The sequence below is a fragment of the Ictidomys tridecemlineatus genome, chromosome X, assembly GCF_052094955.1.
Source record: "Ictidomys tridecemlineatus isolate mIctTri1 chromosome X, mIctTri1.hap1, whole genome shotgun sequence".
NCBI lineage: Eukaryota > Metazoa > Chordata > Mammalia > Rodentia > Sciuridae > Ictidomys > Ictidomys tridecemlineatus.
This window is the reverse complement of record NC_135493.1, coordinates 108,477,987-108,496,102: the sequence shown is the minus strand read 5'-3', so window position 1 is coordinate 108,496,102 and position 18,116 is coordinate 108,477,987. Positions and strand designations below refer to the sequence as shown.

General features: G+C 34.9%; 1 protein-coding gene across 15 annotated transcripts in view; it reads left to right on the top strand.

Annotated features, from left to right (window-relative positions):
• Positions 1 to 5,799, top strand: part of Zfx (zinc finger protein X-linked) — a 64,870-nt gene extending 59,071 nt beyond the window's left edge. For all 15 annotated transcript variants that reach the window (XM_040270962.2, XM_078035020.1, XM_040270854.2 and 12 more), the window contains one exon: positions 151 to 5,799. In XM_040270962.2, the coding sequence (XP_040126896.1) occupies positions 151 to 1,334 (1,184 nt within the window). In that variant the 3' untranslated portion in view covers positions 1,335 to 5,799. The remainder of the gene's footprint in view (positions 1 to 150) is intronic.
• The last annotated feature ends 12,317 nt before the right edge of the window (positions 5,800 to 18,116 follow it).

The window sequence follows — 18,116 nt, the reverse complement described above, 5'->3', positions numbered from 1 at the left end:
CGTTGAAAATGATAAAAGGGATGTTAGTAGCAGATAGTGTAACAAGAGTGAGCCCATGGCCAATAGTGTTCAGAGCACATACTAAATATTTGAAGAAACCAAAACAGAACTTGGTTTGGTTCCTTATGATCTTTTCTTTTCCTTTCTTAGCAATAATTATTGGCCCTGATGGACATCCCTTGACTGTCTACCCTTGCATGATTTGTGGGAAGAAGTTTAAGTCGCGAGGTTTCTTGAAAAGGCACATGAAAAACCATCCTGAACATCTTGCCAAGAAGAAGTACCGCTGTACTGACTGTGATTACACTACCAACAAGAAGATAAGTTTACACAATCACTTGGAGAGCCACAAGCTGACCAGCAAGGCAGAGAAGGCCATCGAGTGCGATGAGTGTGGCAAGCATTTCTCTCATGCTGGGGCTTTGTTTACTCACAAAATGGTGCATAAGGAAAAAGGAGCCAACAAAATGCACAAGTGTAAATTCTGTGAATATGAGACAGCTGAACAAGGATTATTGAATCGCCACCTTTTGGCAGTCCACAGCAAGAATTTTCCTCATATTTGTGTAGAGTGCGGTAAAGGTTTTCGGCACCCATCAGAGCTCAAAAAGCACATGCGAATCCATACTGGCGAGAAGCCGTACCAATGCCAGTACTGCGAATATAGATCTGCAGACTCTTCTAACTTGAAAACACATGTAAAAACTAAGCATAGTAAAGAGATGCCATTCAAGTGTGACATTTGTCTTCTGACTTTCTCAGATACCAAAGAGGTGCAGCAACATGCTCTTATCCACCAAGAAAGCAAAACACACCAGTGTTTGCATTGTGACCACAAGAGTTCGAACTCAAGTGATTTGAAGCGACACATAATTTCAGTTCACACGAAGGACTACCCTCATAAGTGTGACATGTGTGATAAAGGCTTTCACAGGCCTTCGGAACTCAAGAAACATGTGGCTGCCCACAAGGGTAAAAAAATGCACCAGTGTAGACATTGTGACTTTAAGATTGCAGATCCGTTTGTGCTAAGTCGCCATATTCTTTCGGTTCACACAAAGGACCTTCCATTTAGGTGTAAGAGGTGTAGAAAGGGATTTAGGCAACAGAATGAGCTTAAAAAGCATATGAAGACACACAGTGGCCGAAAAGTGTATCAATGTGAGTACTGTGAGTATAGCACTACAGATGCCTCAGGCTTTAAACGGCACGTTATTTCCATTCATACGAAAGACTATCCTCACCGCTGTGAGTACTGCAAGAAAGGTTTCCGAAGACCTTCAGAAAAGAACCAGCACATAATGCGACATCACAAAGAAGTTGGCCTGCCCTAACGATACATCTACAGACGTTTGTAGAGATACTGGCCTTGAAGCAGGAAATTCATTTTTAAAGCCAATCAGTCTTGTTCACTTACAATACTGTATATTGATTTATGCTGTGTACAAATAGAGTTATTGCTTCTAGTTGACTTTTTTTTTTTTAACATTTTGTTCAATAGCGTGTTCTGAATTCTATTCAGTTTGTTTAATAAATGGGGAAAAGTAGCAACAAGTTAGTTGCTTTTAATAAAGTAATCCCTGGTTCTATACTGAATTTTTCTATCTTAGAAGTTTTATATTTATTTAAATAATTACCTTGCCTACCTTGATGGTACTCTTCTAAGATCTTTTAACTTAAGGTAACTTTAGATTGGTAACTCTGAAAGTATTCATATTGATTCATTTTCTTTTTCCCCATAAATTTCTCACAATAAAATTGTCAGAGATATTGAATATGAATGGGAGATTTTACAGTCAAGTCTAATGATCACAACATGGAAGTGTTTACTTGTCTTGTTTAATATTTTCAGACCATATAACAAGGAAAGTTTCCTTTTGAGCTTTTGTGTCCCTGGCATAGCTGAGTTAAGAATAGTGGCTGGGTTTGTGTTTACTTTTCATTTTGTTTAGAAGACAAAATATACTTCTTTTTGGCTTTCTTTGGACTATTTACATCTTTTGTTAGCATAGCAAACTTTTAGAAAACTTTATTGAAAAATTTTGCTTGTTCCTGATGTATTTTGATTATTCTGTCTGTGCTGCTTTGTCTTGGAATGGTTGTGTGCTACAAATGAAATTTACTGAGGACTGCATTTTGGAATCTCCTAGAGGTAACTTGCGGCTCATAGGATCTTTTGCAACTTTATATATGTAAATGTACCCTGAATTATATGTATACATATATATATAACATGTATCTGTGTGTATTGCTTATTTTACATATTTATACACACAACCCCAAGTAGTATTTGTTTAAAATCTATAATGAAAAGTATTAATTAAATTTACAATAACATGAAAGATCCAGGGATGCATGAGAGAGCATTTTGTAAGTCATGCTCTTCAGAGAGACTACTCAGGTGAAGAATTAGAAGGAAAATAAGGACACTAGTATTTTTAAAGAGTAAAGGTATTTTCTTTTAAATATCTTTGGTAATTGAAAAATAATTGAAAAAATAGAGGTTAAGATGTTTTTAGATAGAATGTTTTCATACAGTTTCAGCTCCATGCCTTTATATTTTTCTGAAAAGCTAATGAATATCCAGACGTGACTCCCTCGGTTCTCTCTGAGAAGCTGGAGAGAGAGCTCTGTCTCACCAAGTGAGGGGGGGGACAGAGAAGAAGTGATGGCTCCATGGACCAGAGAACGGGTGCTAATTATGACTTACACTTGGCAAGTTCAGCCTGCTTTGTTAGTTCTTAGACAGTTAAAGTTAGCAAACTTTTAAAAAACTTAACACTCAAGTTGGCTTAGGTTAGAAGATAGAGGTGTGTTCCAAGTACATAAGGAAAGTTTGAGGCCTTATTTGGAACTTCACCAAGTCTTTCAGTTTTGTTTTTCTTTGAGAGTTGGCAGTTTTTAACATGTAGGTCTGAATCAGAGTCATAACGTTTATAAAATGAATTTGGTTAATTAGAATTTAGTTATGTTAAGATGACTCTTGGAGAACAGAAAACAGTTGGGGGGGGCCTAGAATTGGCTGTTGGCACATGGATCTGGCACATCATGGGAGATTTAGAAATTTTCTTCCCACTTGATAGCTGCCTTGCTGCCTCATTATGGTGCTCCATCCCCTTTGTGCCGTTAGGTTTTTACCTTTCATCTTTCTCTTTGCCATCCATATTTGTATTCAAGAGTTATATTTTTAGGGTTAGGAATCTAAATATTTGGTGTTTGGCAAGCCCCTGAAGTGTGAGATTGATTTAGGCTAGTTCTAAATCAAGTGCTTTAGGCTCATGTGAACTCTAGCCTAAATGCCAGTCAAAGCTAAGGCATGGGTTCCCCTAGCCGGCTCCATAGGGAATGCCTATGCCCCTTTGGCCCCCACAGTATGTTTGTTGTTTTTTTTTTTTTTTAAAGTAACTTACAATTCTGTCATTCATTGCCCTACTATTCTTGAAAGCTCTGTCTGTTTTTTTGTGAGAACCTTTAAAATCTCCCTTAATTTTTATTTTCCCCAGAAATAATGTAAAACACTTAAAATAGAAATTTATTAATTTTAAAACATCCTGTAAAATTATTACAGAAAATATAAATGATTGGGTCATTTAACTATATTTTTTTAAATAAACTGAAAGATAAAGAACACAACACTTTACACACTTTATATTTCTCTTTACATAATCTGGATTCATACACATTTCTTTTCTTTTTAAAGCACAATATTGAAGCCTTTAAAAGGTATTTAAGGGTTTGGTCAAGTGAATATAAAATGTATTTGTCTGTATAAAGAGAAAATGAAATTGTAGTCACTGTTATGTACTGACATTAGTTACAACCTAGTTTTAATTCTTAAAACAATTTGATTAGCAAAGCTAAAAAAATGGATGTTTCAGTTAAATGTTTTAAAGAGGTACAGATTTTTACAAGGACATAATATAAGTTATTGTTCTGTAGAAATATCCTATTAAATATTGTATGTCCCTCCCTCTGTATACTTTGTATAAAAAGTAAAATACATAAAAAGGAAATCATATAGGGATGTGTGACATTATTGTAATTGTGTACTTGAGAATAACGTGCAAAAATAAAAATCAGAATATTTTCCTGTTAATGAATGTTTAGTCTATTTGATACCAGTACTAAGTTAATGCTTTTTCTTAAGGAAAAAAAAATGTACAGTTTTTGTAAACCTAATAAACATCAAAAGCAGTGGATTATTTTCATCCCCCCATTTCTTAATTCCCTTTTATGCAGCAATGGAATGCAAAATGCTTGATTGCTTTGAATTTTGTGAGTCGGATGCAAATACTGATAATATTTCAGTCCTGTGAATTTGCAAGTAATATTTCAGAGAAGTTAAGAGGTGATTGGTGAGTCCTTTGATGAGCATGTCCTTGAAATTCATTTTTTCTTTTATCTTTATAAAGGATTTGTTTTATTAGCATCTCCAGTTCCCCTGAGATAAATTACCCATGCATAAAATGGGTTTTGAGAGCACTTAAAGTTCATTTCAGTATCAATCCACTGCACATTTAATCAGTGGGGACTGTTAACCACTCCACTACAGAAGCCCTGCCCTTGAGTTACCCCTCTGTGCCCAGTTTGGAAGGCTCTAGTAGATGTTGACACAGTACAGGATGGTCATTGTCATAGGAAAAATCAAAAGTTAGGTAAAAGTTCTCAGAAATCAAAGATTTGTGTCACCTTTGATTTTAAAGATGAGATTCTGCAGTTCTTCAACTGTAGGAGCAAAGTGTTGACCTAATAGATGAAACAGTAAACCACCAACACCAAAACTTGAGGTAAATGATGAAGAGAATGTGGTGACCATCACTGTCCAGAGCCATAAATCCAATAAAACCAGACCATGCTGTCAAAAACTTTGTTTTAATAGAGTGCCTGACAAATGGCATCTAACCCAACTGTGATCCTGACTAGTCAGGTAATATGCTGCTGTATTCTGTAGAGAATCTCAGTATTAGCAATTTCCTTTATTTCCCACAAATTCTAGGATTTATGTAGGGAGAAGCATAACCAATCAAACCTTAAAAGGGGTTATCTCTCAGAGCAATGGCTACTAAAGTATGACTCAGCAGCATTGGCAGAATGGTTCACTTGGGACCTTGTTAAAGATGCAAATTCTCAGCCCCACCCCAGACCCCTTGGATTGGGAAACTGGGTGTGGGCCCAGTGATCTGTGTTATAACATGTTCCCTATGTAATTCTGTTGCATACTCAAGTTTGGAAAACACTATTTTAGAGCACTTGAGGAACTTAAAGGATCGCTGGCATAACATTTTGGGTGGTAGATGAGAAAATCACAAAAACAAAGCAACCAGAAATGAATGGTGAAGGTGAAATAGGACCTAGAGTTTCCTACTTTCAGTTTACCATTAAGGTGTGAGGCTGCCAGTAAGTATATTCTTTAGTGCGCATGTAAATAGACAACATTTCCTAAATATTCTAAGCCCTTCCCCCAAAGTTTGCATTCTTCAAAGATAAATTGAATTCAGAGGAAAATTTGGCAAGTAAGAGAAAAAGGTTTTTAAAAGTTGTGTGTGTATGTGTGCGTGTGTATTTAATTGGCCCAGGGTTACTTAAGTAATTCATATCCAAAAATCATTTTGCTGCATTCTGCAGCTTTTTAGATAAGGTCAAAATTAAGTTTGCCCTATGAATTTTACTTGTTTTATCTTTTGTTTCGTGTATATATTGTTTGCCTTTTTCATAAAATAATTCTTGATTTGTTATATATTGTTCTGTTATTTTTGACATCTTTGCTATCGTTGTAAATAAATTACTATTTTGTTTTAAGTTACCCTAGTGGAGTGTTGGCTATAGACAGGACACACACACACTCACCACATCCATGTGGAAATGAGGAGACTCAGATCACACAGTTAATAAATCCTTGTTACAAAGTAGAAGTGGTGCAAGCCCTTCAGTAGTTAGCACTTCTTGCACCAAAGTAACCATTGTGGTTGCATATCAGGCATGGTATCTGTCCCTACTTGAGTTTTTAAATTATTTCCTGATCTCCAAGGTGGAAATATTTTGTCCATCAAATTTGAGGTCAAAATCAAGAATTGTTTTCCTTTACTTGGTTTCTCCCCATTCCATTGCCTCCCATGTTACTTGTCTTGCTGACATTGATGAACACAGCTACATAAAGCCACTAGGATGCTTTGCTTCTGAAAACCTACTTAGGAATTTTAGATAACATTTAGCTGTGAATTACGGAAATATCTAAGCACATTAGCCAATATTATACAATAGTTAACTAGACCTGTATTATTTTGCTTTCCAAGAGATTGATTTTTGAATGTCCATGCTTGTAATTGACTTTAAATGCAGAACCCATTTCCTTTTGCTTGAGATTCTTTGAAATAAGGGGGAATATTGAAAAGTTATCTGTTGAGGTTTTGGAAGTTTTAATGTCTGTCCTCCCCTCTGGGTTCTAACTATATTGAAAATAGACACAAGAAACCACCAGTTGAATGTGTGACTTTTGCTAGTAAAGCTGAATTGGGAGCCCCAGAGTGTCTACCTTCAATTTATTTTCCCTCAGTGTAGGCCTTGACTGATAGCAGCCAGTCAATTGAAGGCAGTGATTCTACCGTCCACTCCTCCATGAGCTTAAAAGAGACTGGTTTGGTCTCTTAACAGAGAAATGGAGCATCCTTCACAACTATCCCAAGATAGTTGACACAGGAAGAGGTGGAAAAAGAGTTCCTTCCCTTATGCCATACTAATAAAGGTTAGTTCAATTCTAGGTTGCCCTCTATCATTAGAACAGTAGCAAAATTTGAGGTTCTCCCCTGCTTTAGCCTTTTTTAATTGTGTCCATCTACCCCCTATTGATTTTACCACTCTCTCTTGAAGTGGTAGTTGTAATAGATTTTCAAAGGTCTAGTTGCTATTTCCCCCAAGGCAGCACACTTTGGTTGGTCTTCAGAAAAAAAAAATTTTTTTTGAAGGGGCAAATATACAGCTATACAAAGATGAAGGCTTGTAAGTTATTTTTATTGCATGCTTTTGTTACAAAAGTTGGGGGGAAAAAAAGAGATCTTTCACAATGCCACCTTCTTTATTCAAGAAATTGTTCTTTTTCAATCTTAGTCCATACACTTAAGTCTTTTATCTGATTTGTAACCTCAGCATTGATTCCATTCTGTGTTTGACGATTTTCTTTTCAACATTAAGCGTATTGCCAAATCTATTGGTTGCCTTTAAACATTTCTTTGAAACACATTCTTTTGGGGAGAATATGGAAAATTCAGAAGGATACAAAGAAGAAAGTAAAATACTTTCCCCCTTAATTCCATTACCTGGAACATTACTAGCCTTTAAAAAATGTCTTAACTGAGTTTTAAATTTTTACTTATTCATTTTTGGTACTGGGGATTGAACCTAGGTGTGTGCTTTTGTCACTGAGCTACACCTTAGCTCTTTTTATTATTTTGAGAACAGGGTCTTGCTAAGTTGCTAAAGCTGGCCTCAAACTTGTGATCTTCCTGCCTCAGCATCCTGAGTTGCTGGAATTATAGGCATGCACCACTACACCCAGTGAGTTTTAATTTTATTAGATTTTTTAATTGCGGAATATGTGTTATTAGAACAAATGTTATACAGTACAAAATAGGTATAAAGAAAAACTTAATTATTTCACCCCCATACTTCCTCCAAGCTTATTTTCTTGAAGTAATCATAGTTAACAGACTTGTATCTTCCCTTCATGCTCATACAAACCTGTACAAAGAGACGCCCCAAGAAAGGTTGAATGATTTTAACCTTTTGGTTAAAGCATTTGGGTCTGATGCCTCTTTGTAAAGATGAGATTATTCATCTTTACAAGTCAATATGTTCATTCCTCTGGGTCAGTAGGCCAAACTCAATCTCATTCTCTTCAGTAAGGGAATATAGATTCAATATAAATTGAAACTACCATAATTCAGCCAACCAGTACTCCTTTGGTGTACATTTAGGTAGTTTTCAGTTTTCTGCCACTACAAGAAGGCAGGGAGTGACTATCCTTGTACATACAATCCTTGTGTATTTATGCTTTGATTTCTATAGAATGGTTTCTGTCAGGATGTGATTACCAAATGAAAGGTCAAGTACTATTTTAAAAATGTTATTAGATGTTACCAAATTATTTTCTGCTAAATGTTAACTCCAGGAATGCAGAGATTTGTGTCTGTTCTTTTTGTTGCTGTTCACCTAGAATAGAGATATGTGCTGAAGATAAATTTCTAGGATAAAGTCAATTTACACTCCTCCAGAAATGTATAGGAGGATCCTTTCCTCTTGGCCTTACAGTGGGTGTTACAGCCAATTTCACAAGTTAAACAATATATTGTCATTGAATTTGCTTTGACTGGACTTTGAGTACAGTTTAATACTTTTATATATCTGATAGCCCTTTGTGTTGTCTCTGAGAAATTGCCCGTTCAAATCCTGTACTCATTTTCTATTTGGAATCTTTTGTAAGGCCTTTCTAATATATTTGCTGCACATTTTTATAGTCTGATTTATCTTGTTACTGTTTATACAATCTTTTGATATATAAAATCTTTAATATTGGTATGTTCAAATATGTTTATATTTTTCCTTTATAACTCTTGTCCTGCTTAAAAAGATCGTCTCTACCCCAAGATTCTACAAATGTGTGCCTAGTTTTTCTTCTGATATTTTTATTATTTTAATTTTGTTTGGATTTTTATACAATTAAATTTTTTTTGTATATGATGTTTGGTAAGGGGTCTCATTTCTCTTTTCTCTTGGATGGAGAACCACTTATTATAATACTGTTTATGAAGTAAGTCATCCTTTACCCCCATGAGCTGAAATGACACTTTATGTATATCCTTGGATTTATTTCTGACATATATTTTATCTTGCCGACTTATTTGTTGTTATTCTGCTGATGCCATACTGTTTTACAGTACTCTATGGTGAATTTTAATATCAAAAAGCACATCCATCCTCAGTTATATTCTTTTTCATAGTTTTCTTTACATTTAGTCTTTCATAAGAACATTAAAATCATTTTACCCAGTTTCCTTTAGAAGACTCACTGGGATTTTTAAATTGAAATTGCATGAATTTTTAATATGAAATTGAGCTTGACATTGTCATCATATTGTTCTCACATCCATGTTTCTCCATTTATTCTAGTTTTATTTTATAATCTTTCATAAAATAGTATTGTTTTAATCGTCTAGGTCATATACTCTTCACAAGTACAGAATAATTTTTGTAGATGCCTGGATGCTGCTAGATTATAGAGGAAAGCTATTGGTTTATATATATATATATATATATATATATATATATTTTAATGTACCCAGTTAATCTACCACATTCTCTTCCCAATTCTAATTATTCTTTAAGAGTCTTCTGAAATTTGTGTGCAGTCATAACAGGAAAAAAAAGATGTCAATGATTTCCATTTTGACCTTATATCAGAACTTCTAAAAGAATACTGGCAAGTACATATTATAGTAGGCATTTCTGTATTTCTGATTTTAGTGGCAATACTTCAATATTTAAACATTTAGTGTAATGTTGGTAAATAGCATTTACCAAGGTTAGATAGGTTCCTTCCTTTGTTATTTTAGAGGTATTATTAGAAATGACCAACATTATCAAATCTCTTTTAGACATCTATACATTAAATTACATGATTTTCTCTGTTGATGCAATTAATAAGTACATTGGATTACACTGATAGATTTTTTTCCAAAGTTGAACTATACTCATACTCAAGTACCCTACTAAGGCAAATTTTATGATTCTTTATACTGATGCTTAAAGGGGTTAGCATTTTATTTAGAATTTTTATATCTATGTTTACAATTCTGATGTTTTCTCATTTTGTACTATTGTTATCAGGTTCAAATATTAATGTAACTTTAGGAGGCTGGGGTTGTGGCTCATTGGTAGAGCACTTGCCTCACATGTGTGAGGCCCTAGGTTTGATCCTCAGCACCACATAAAAATAAGTAAATAAATATATTGTGTCCATCTACAACTAAAAAAAGTATTTTAAAAAATTAATGTAACTTTAGTTTTATAAGAAAAACTTGGAAACTTTTCTATAATCTGGAATAGTTTAAAAGCCATAGGCATTTTCTGGTTTTTAATGATTAATCAGAACTCGGTTGTGAAAGCATTTGGGTCAGATGCCTCTTTATAAATGGTGGGTCTGGGGCTGTAGCTCAGTGGTAGAATGCTTGCCTAGCATGCATGAGGCACTGGGTTCGATCCTCAGCACCACATAAAAATAATAAGATATTGTGTCTATCTACAACTAAAAAAATTAAAAAATAAATGGTAGGTCTTTTTCTTTTTTCCTAATCTCCTCTACATTAATTACGATGTCAGCTTTTATTCTTAAATTTTGGTATCTATATTTCCTTTGGAAATCATCCATTTTCTCTAGATCATTACTTCTCAAATATTAGTGCGCATATGCTTCACCTGCAGGATATTGTGAAAATGCCCCTTCTGATTCAGTGGGTGTATTAGTCAGCCTTCTATCACCATAACAAATACCTGAGACAATCAACTTATAAAGAGAAAAGGTTTATTTTTGGTTCACAATTTTGGAAGTTCCAGTCCATTATTATTTGACCCTGTTGCTTTTAGGCCTGTGGCAAAGCAGCTATCATAGTGGGAGGTGTGGTGGAGCAAATCCACTTATTTCATGGCCAGGGAGCAGAAGAGGAAGGGACCAAGGCTTCATTATCCCTTTAAGGTGATGCCTGTAATGACCTCCTAGTCATCTTAAGACTTCTTAATAGGCCCCACCTCCTAAAGTTTCCACCACCTCAATATCACCATGCTGGGTACCAAGCCTTTAACAACATGGACCTTTGGGGGCCACTTATTCAAACCGTATCAGTGGGTCTGGAGTAGGGCCTGTGATTTTGCATTTCTTGCAAGCTCCCTGATGATGCTGATACTGCTGGTCAGTCAACCACATGGTCCAAGCTTTCTTAAGAATTCAGTGGTTTTTGATTTCTGTTGAACATCATAATCACATAGGGCAGTTTTGAACTTCTCAGTACCCAGGCCACACCCCAGACCAATTAAATTAGAATCTCTGGAGACAGGTCTTAGAGGTGAGTGATTTTTCAAGCTTCTCAGATGATCACTAAGGGTAGCCAAGATTGAGAATTATAGTTTATTGTCATAGAGATGAACATAATAGTCTCTATTATTTTCTTTTTCCCTTGCATTTCTGGTTATATTTCCTTTCTCATAAGTTTGTTTTGTTTTCTCTCATATTTTTTTTAAACAGGCTTTTAGAGGTTTAGCTATTTTATAGTATTATCAAAGAAACTGCTTTTAGTTTTGTTCTTTATGTTTTTGGGGTTTCTATTTAATTTCTTCTTTCATTGTTAGTAATTTCCTGTTTTCTTTGTTTATTTTGTTTTCTAATTAAAATGTCTTATATTTCATACTTCAATGATTTTAATTTCTTTTTAAAGGAAATGTTTGAAAGTTATATATTTCCTTTGCTACACAACTCTAACTGTCCATTGCATATAAATTGTTCTTTTTTTATAGCTCTCTAGAAGTTTTGAATATCAGTTTCTATTTCCTTTTTACAGTAGTGTTTAAATTCCAAATAGTAAAAAAAAAAAAGAAATTATTAATCTCTTTATGTTGATCTCTAGTATTTTTGTTTATGTTCAAACTATGTCCTGTGCAACCTCTGTATTTTATGGAATTTTTAAGGTTTTCTTTTTAGACAAAGCATGATAATTTGTGGGGGGATATAATAGTCACATAATGTGTATTTTACCCTATAGATGTATACACTTGTAAATAAAATTGAGCTTGTTGATTACATTATTCAAATCCTCTATATCCTTGCAATTTTTGACTCTTCATTTTTTTTTTTTTAGTTTTCAAAAAAAATCTTAAAATATTTGCTGTAGCAAGAGTCCCACTTTTTGGCACCGATTTTTTTAATCTGTTTTCCACTACTATGACAGAATACCACAGACTGGGTAATTTATACAATAGAAGTTTATTTCGTTCATGATTCTGGAGGCTGAGAACTATAAGATTGAGGAGCCACATATGATAAGGGCCTTTTTGCTGTCATAACATGGTGAAGGGTATCATGGACGGAGGTGGAGTAAGAGAAAGAGAAAATATGAGTGAATACAAGTGCCAAACTCACAATAAGTAACCCACTCTTGTGATCATGGTGTTAGTCTATTGGTAAGGGTAGAGCCCTCATGACTTAAAAATGCAATTAAATTCAATACGAATTTTGGAGAGGACTTTCAAACCATAGCACCTCCTTATCCCTTTGAGACTATCAGAAACACTGCACAGTTCCTATCTATGAGTCATCGCTTTTTACCAAGCTTCCCAGCTTTTCAGCTGCTGCTTTAAAATCGTAAATGGCTTGAAGAAAAAAAAAACAGCTTTGAATTTTGGTCTCATCTTTTTTTTTTCTTTTCTTGGCTTTCAAGTCAGTGCATTGGTAGCTAGCTAATTCTTTTCAAATCAAGAAGTTAGTCCACTCTTACTGTAAATAAGAAAATCTACCTTCCATTTTTCATTAACATGTTTGAAATATGCTTTCTTTTATATAATTGTCATTTCCACAACTGTATAGTGTTAGTTCTAAACTTATATGGACACAGTGCTCACCACCAGTTGTTTCATATTTGCAGTGCCATTTTTGGGCTCTTCCTTTTTTATTTTTGTAATACTGAGAATGAAACCCATGACCTTGTGTGTTCAAGGCAAGAGCTTCACCACTGAGCTACTCCTAGCCCTTGAGTTCTTTAGTTTGATTCAGCATTTAATTAGTTGGGTTTTAGTTACAAAACTTTTTCTCTGGAATCTTCCTTCCCCTGTTTCAACTGGCTTGATTTCTTTCCAAGTCCATTTGTGCAGCTGCTATGTTTGAATTATGTCTTATTATTTTTCTGGTTAAATTTACTGTTTCTTTGATGTTATGTCTTTCTCTTTCTAGGCTTGCACAGTTATTACATGCTGGAACCTGTCCTTTAAATTTCTGAAAAGGGTTTGGGGAAGTAAACTTTTAAGTCTTTGCATGTCTCAATATGTCTTTATGCTGTTCTCACTCTTGAATTGAAGCTATATTATTCCATTTCTTAGAGCATTCAGAAATACTGATGAGAATTTCAAGCCAATCTTATTCTACTTCTTTTGAAGCAATGTGTTTTTCTTCTTTGGAAACCAAGGATCTTTTTCTTTATTTTTGGCATTCTGATATTTCACTACAATAGTTCCAGTATATATTTTAAAATTTATCACCTTCCTTGGATTTTAGTGACTCTTTAAATATGAAAACTTTTTTTTCACTCTGGAGAATTTTCATTTCACTTAAAAATTATTTTCTCCCTCTTATTTTCTTTAACTCCCCTGGAACTTCCCTTAGATCAATGCTGATACTTCTGAATCCGTCTTTGTTCTCTTAATTTTGTTCTCCCATGTTTTAATCTCTTTTGTTTCTCTTTTGCCTGGTGCTCTAAGAAAATTACTTAGAAAACTTGTTCTCCAGCTAATGTTTCTTGAAATTCAAATTTTTATTTTTCAATCTTAACCAGTTCTTAGCCAATCCTTTTATTTCCTCTTTTGTTGTTTTTTTGTAGCACTGGGGGGTCAAAATCAGGGTATCATGCTAAATTCTTGTTTTATACTAGCCTCTCTAATCTTTCTTCATACACTAATTATAATTACTGTTAAGTCATCTTCTATTTGCTATATCTACTCTTAATTTTCATATGATTCAGGGCCTTATGTGATCCATTTATTGCAAGGCATTTATCCAAAGAAATCTAGGTCATCAGCTAAAATTCACGACAAGTAATTTGTAGTTTTATTTCATCCCTTGAGAAAAGCCAAAGAGGAAATGCATTTTAAATTCCTACCTAGCATCTTAAATGTTCCTTCTTCCCACTGCTGCTTCCGCAATACATCTTGTTCCACTGGCAGTTGATCTCTGAAAATCTCTCCCACTATTACTGTCAAGCCCTATAAAAAAATCCACTCTACTATCCTTTTCCTCTACCTTTTTCCCATTTTATTCCTGCTTTGGAATGTCCAGGATATTTACTTTTTAAAAATCTCTTTCTTGTGGATTTACCACAACAAAGGAAACCCAGGATTTGTAACATGAAGAATATTTCTCCCTTAGAAACTGAACATAACGAGGGAAGATTGTAAATACTCACACCACAAAATTTTTGTCCCTATTACACTTTTCCCAACAAAGTATTTGAAAGTCTCTGTAAATAGAATTTCAGTATTTGATACTGCACCCAGAGACTATTTCTCCTCCAGTTCAGTCTTTATCCTTATCCTTTTGGAGTGACTATAATAATTTTTCTTGACATCTGGAGACCCTGCCAGGCTGAGCCTGATTGAATTCATCATGATTCCTTCTCACAAATTTTACAGCTAGGGAGTGGCAGACACATTCCATAGTTTCTGCCCTGTGTAATGTAAAAATGAAGATATGCTCACCAAATAAGTATCTTCATGTTTCCAGGCTGCTGCCAAAAGACCTTTCTTTACAACTCGAAGCAAGCTCAGCACATATAGAACCTCCCAATATTTGGAGGTAGCATTTTAAGTTTCATTTCATATTTGGGTTTTCAAAATGCCAGAATATGAGTGGCCAAAAAACTTAACTTATAACTCATCCTGCTCAATGGAAAGCAAATTAGTGGGTGCAGCCTACTAACTTGGGGGGGCACTAACTCAGGCTTTATACTCCCCCTTATCCAAACCACTGGGATCTTGCTCATCATGGATCTATTTGTAATTTGTATCTTTTGTGTGTGTGCAGGGAGAGGTACCTGGGATTGAACTCGGGACACTCAACCACTGAAACACATCCCCAGCCTTTATTTGTATTTTATTTACAGACAGGGCCTCACTAAGTTGTTTAGCACCTCAGCGTTGCTGAGGCTGGCTTTGAACTTGTGATACTCCTGCCTCAGCCTCCCGAGCTGCTGGGATTACAGGCATATGCCACCACACTCAGCAGTCCTTTGAATTTTATTATTTAATCTTTTTATAATTTTTTGAAGTTTATATATGACAGCAAAATGTGTTACAATTCTTATTACATATATAGAGCACAATTTTTCATATCTCTGGTTGTATACATAGTATATTCACACCAATTCCTGTCTTCATACCTGTACTTTGGATAATGATGTCCATCACATTCCACCATCATTAATTACCCCAAGCCCTCTCCTTTCCACTCCCACCCCTCTATCCTATCTAGAGTTCATCTATTTCTCCCATGCTCCTGCTCCCTATCCCACTATGAATCAGCCTCCTTATATCAAATTATTATTTAATCTTGCTATTGAAGAACAGAACCTTTTACTCTTCCTTAGATTAGCTGTACCAACAAAATTCTATAGCTCATAATGAAGTCTAAAATGATTGAATACATCTTGACTATAAATTAGGATTAAAATCTTTAATCTAGGTCAGAAGTTCTCTACTCTGCATATTAGACTCACATAGGCTCATTTAAAAAGTCAGTCTGTGGAGGAATTACTCAATTGAACATGAATCTGTAAGGGAGAGACCTAGCCACCAGTATTTTAAAAAAACTCCCAAGTGATTTAACATGAAGCCAAGGTTGAAAACCATTGTTCCTGGTTTTCCTGGCCCTTCTCACCTTTTCCTTCTGCCCAATAGATGCCTATGGTGCAAGTTGTTCTCCTCACCAACATGTGCTATTAAATTGGCAGTTTCTAGTCTGCTGTTCTCTCTAGGGGTGTGAAACAACCCTAAAAAGCAAAAACCAATTTTGGTGACCTAAAGTCTGTAAACAACTTTAAAATGAAAGTCACTTGACAGATGCCCAATTCTTGGGGCTTCCATCCTTGTACCATTTCATTGCCATCTCTAATCACAGATCAAAGTCTTTTGATCTGATGCCTTAAAATTAGTTCTTAATTATTGTGCTTCTGGTAAGCCTATATTGTCATAAGCCTCAGAGAGGCTGCTGAATCTCAGGGAGCTCATGGCAATGGTGGAGTCTAGAAGAGCCCTGAGTGAAGGTAGGCATGTTGGTCACAAATTCCCTGTCTCCATTTAGGGATAATTTCAATTTCTTAAGAACCTGGACATCTCTGGAAGTTAAATTTTAAAGGACACCTGATTTATAACTTCAGATTTTTCTCAAACTTGTAGATTTACAATTCCATATATGTTTGGTTTTCTCTCTTGTATATATAGTTCTAATTGTAGCATTTTCTCCCTAACTTTGCCACTTTGATTTCAGACTTTAAAATGTCCCTCTTGGACTTATAATATTAATTCTCATATTATCAAGCTGTATTTCAAATTAAAACTTTCATGTTAAACCTGAAGAAAATATTTTCACCATGAATGTCAGACTGTCAGAACAGTAATGTTAAAGAAGAGGATTTTCCCAGATCTAAGCCATGACAGATCTGACATTAGCCCTAGATAATCCAAGAGGAATATTTTAAATACAGATTTAATGCAATTCTGATCAAAATACCAATGGCATTCCTCATAAAAATAAAAAAAGCCATCGTGAAATTCATCAGGAAAAATAAGAGACCCAGCCCAGAATAGCTAAAGCAATCCTTAATAGGAAGAGTGAAGCAGGTGGCATCAATATACCAGAACTTAAACTATATTACCAAACAATAGTAACAAAAACAGCATGGTATTGGCACCAAAATAGACTGGTAGAACAATGGTACAGAATGGAGGACACAGAGACAAACCCACACAAATACAATTATCTTATATTAGACAAAGGTGCCAAAAACATGCATTGGAGAAAAGATAGCCTCTTCAACAAATGGTGCTGGGAAATCTATATGCAACAAAAATAAAATTAAACCCCTATCTCTTACCAGGCACAAAACTCAACTCAAAGTGGATCAAGGACTAGGAATTCAACCAGAGACACTATATCTAATAGAAGAAAAATTAGGCCCTAATCTCCATCACGTGATTTAGACCTCAACTTCCTTAATAAGACTCTTATAGTGCAAGAATTAAAACCAAGAATCAATAAATGGGATGGATTCAAACCCAAAAGTTTTTTCTCAGCAAAAGAAACAATCTGTGAGGTGAACAGAGCCTACATCCTAGGAACAAATTTTTACCCTTCACACATCAGATAGAGCACTAATCTCTAGGGTATATAAATAACTAAAAAAGCTATGCACCAAAAAAAAAAAAAAAAAAAAAAAAAAAAAACAACAAATAACCCAATCAACAAATGGGCCAAGAACCTGAACAGACACTTCTCAGAAGAGATTATACAATCAAACAAAAATATATGAAAAAATGTTCATCATCGCTAGCAATTAGAGAAATGCAAATCAAAACTACTCTAAAATTTCATCTCACTCCAGTCAGAATGACAGGTATTAAAAATACAAACAACAATAAGTGTTGGTGAGGATGTGGGGAAAAAGGCACACTCATACATTGCTGGTGTAACTGCAAATTGGTGCAGCCAATCTGGGAAGCAGAATGGAGATTTCTTGGAAAACTTGGAATGGAACCACCATTTGACCCAGCTATCCCTCTCCTTGGTTTATACTCCAAAGACTTAAAAAACAGCATACTACAGGAACACAGCCACATCAATGTTTATAGCAGCACAATTCACAATAGCTAAACTATGGAACCAACCTAGATGCCTTTCAGTGGATGAATAGATTTTAAAAATGTGACATATATACACAATGGAATATTTCTCAGCAATAAAAGAATAAAAACATGTCATTTTCAGGTAAATGGATGGTGTTGGAGAAGATAATGCTAAGTGAAGTTAGCCAATCCCCAAAAAACAAATGCTGAATGTTTTCTCCGATATAAGGAGGATAACTCATAATGGGGTTAGGAGGGAGAGCATGGAAGGAATAGATGAATTCTAAATAGGGCAGAGGAGTTGGAGGGAAAGGGAGGGGGCAGGGGATTAGCAAGGATGGAGGAATGTGATAGACATCATCATCCAAAGTACATGTATGAAGATACAAATTGGTGTCAATATACTTTATATACAACCAGAGATATGAAAAATTGTGCTGTATACATGTAATAAGAATTGTAATGCATTT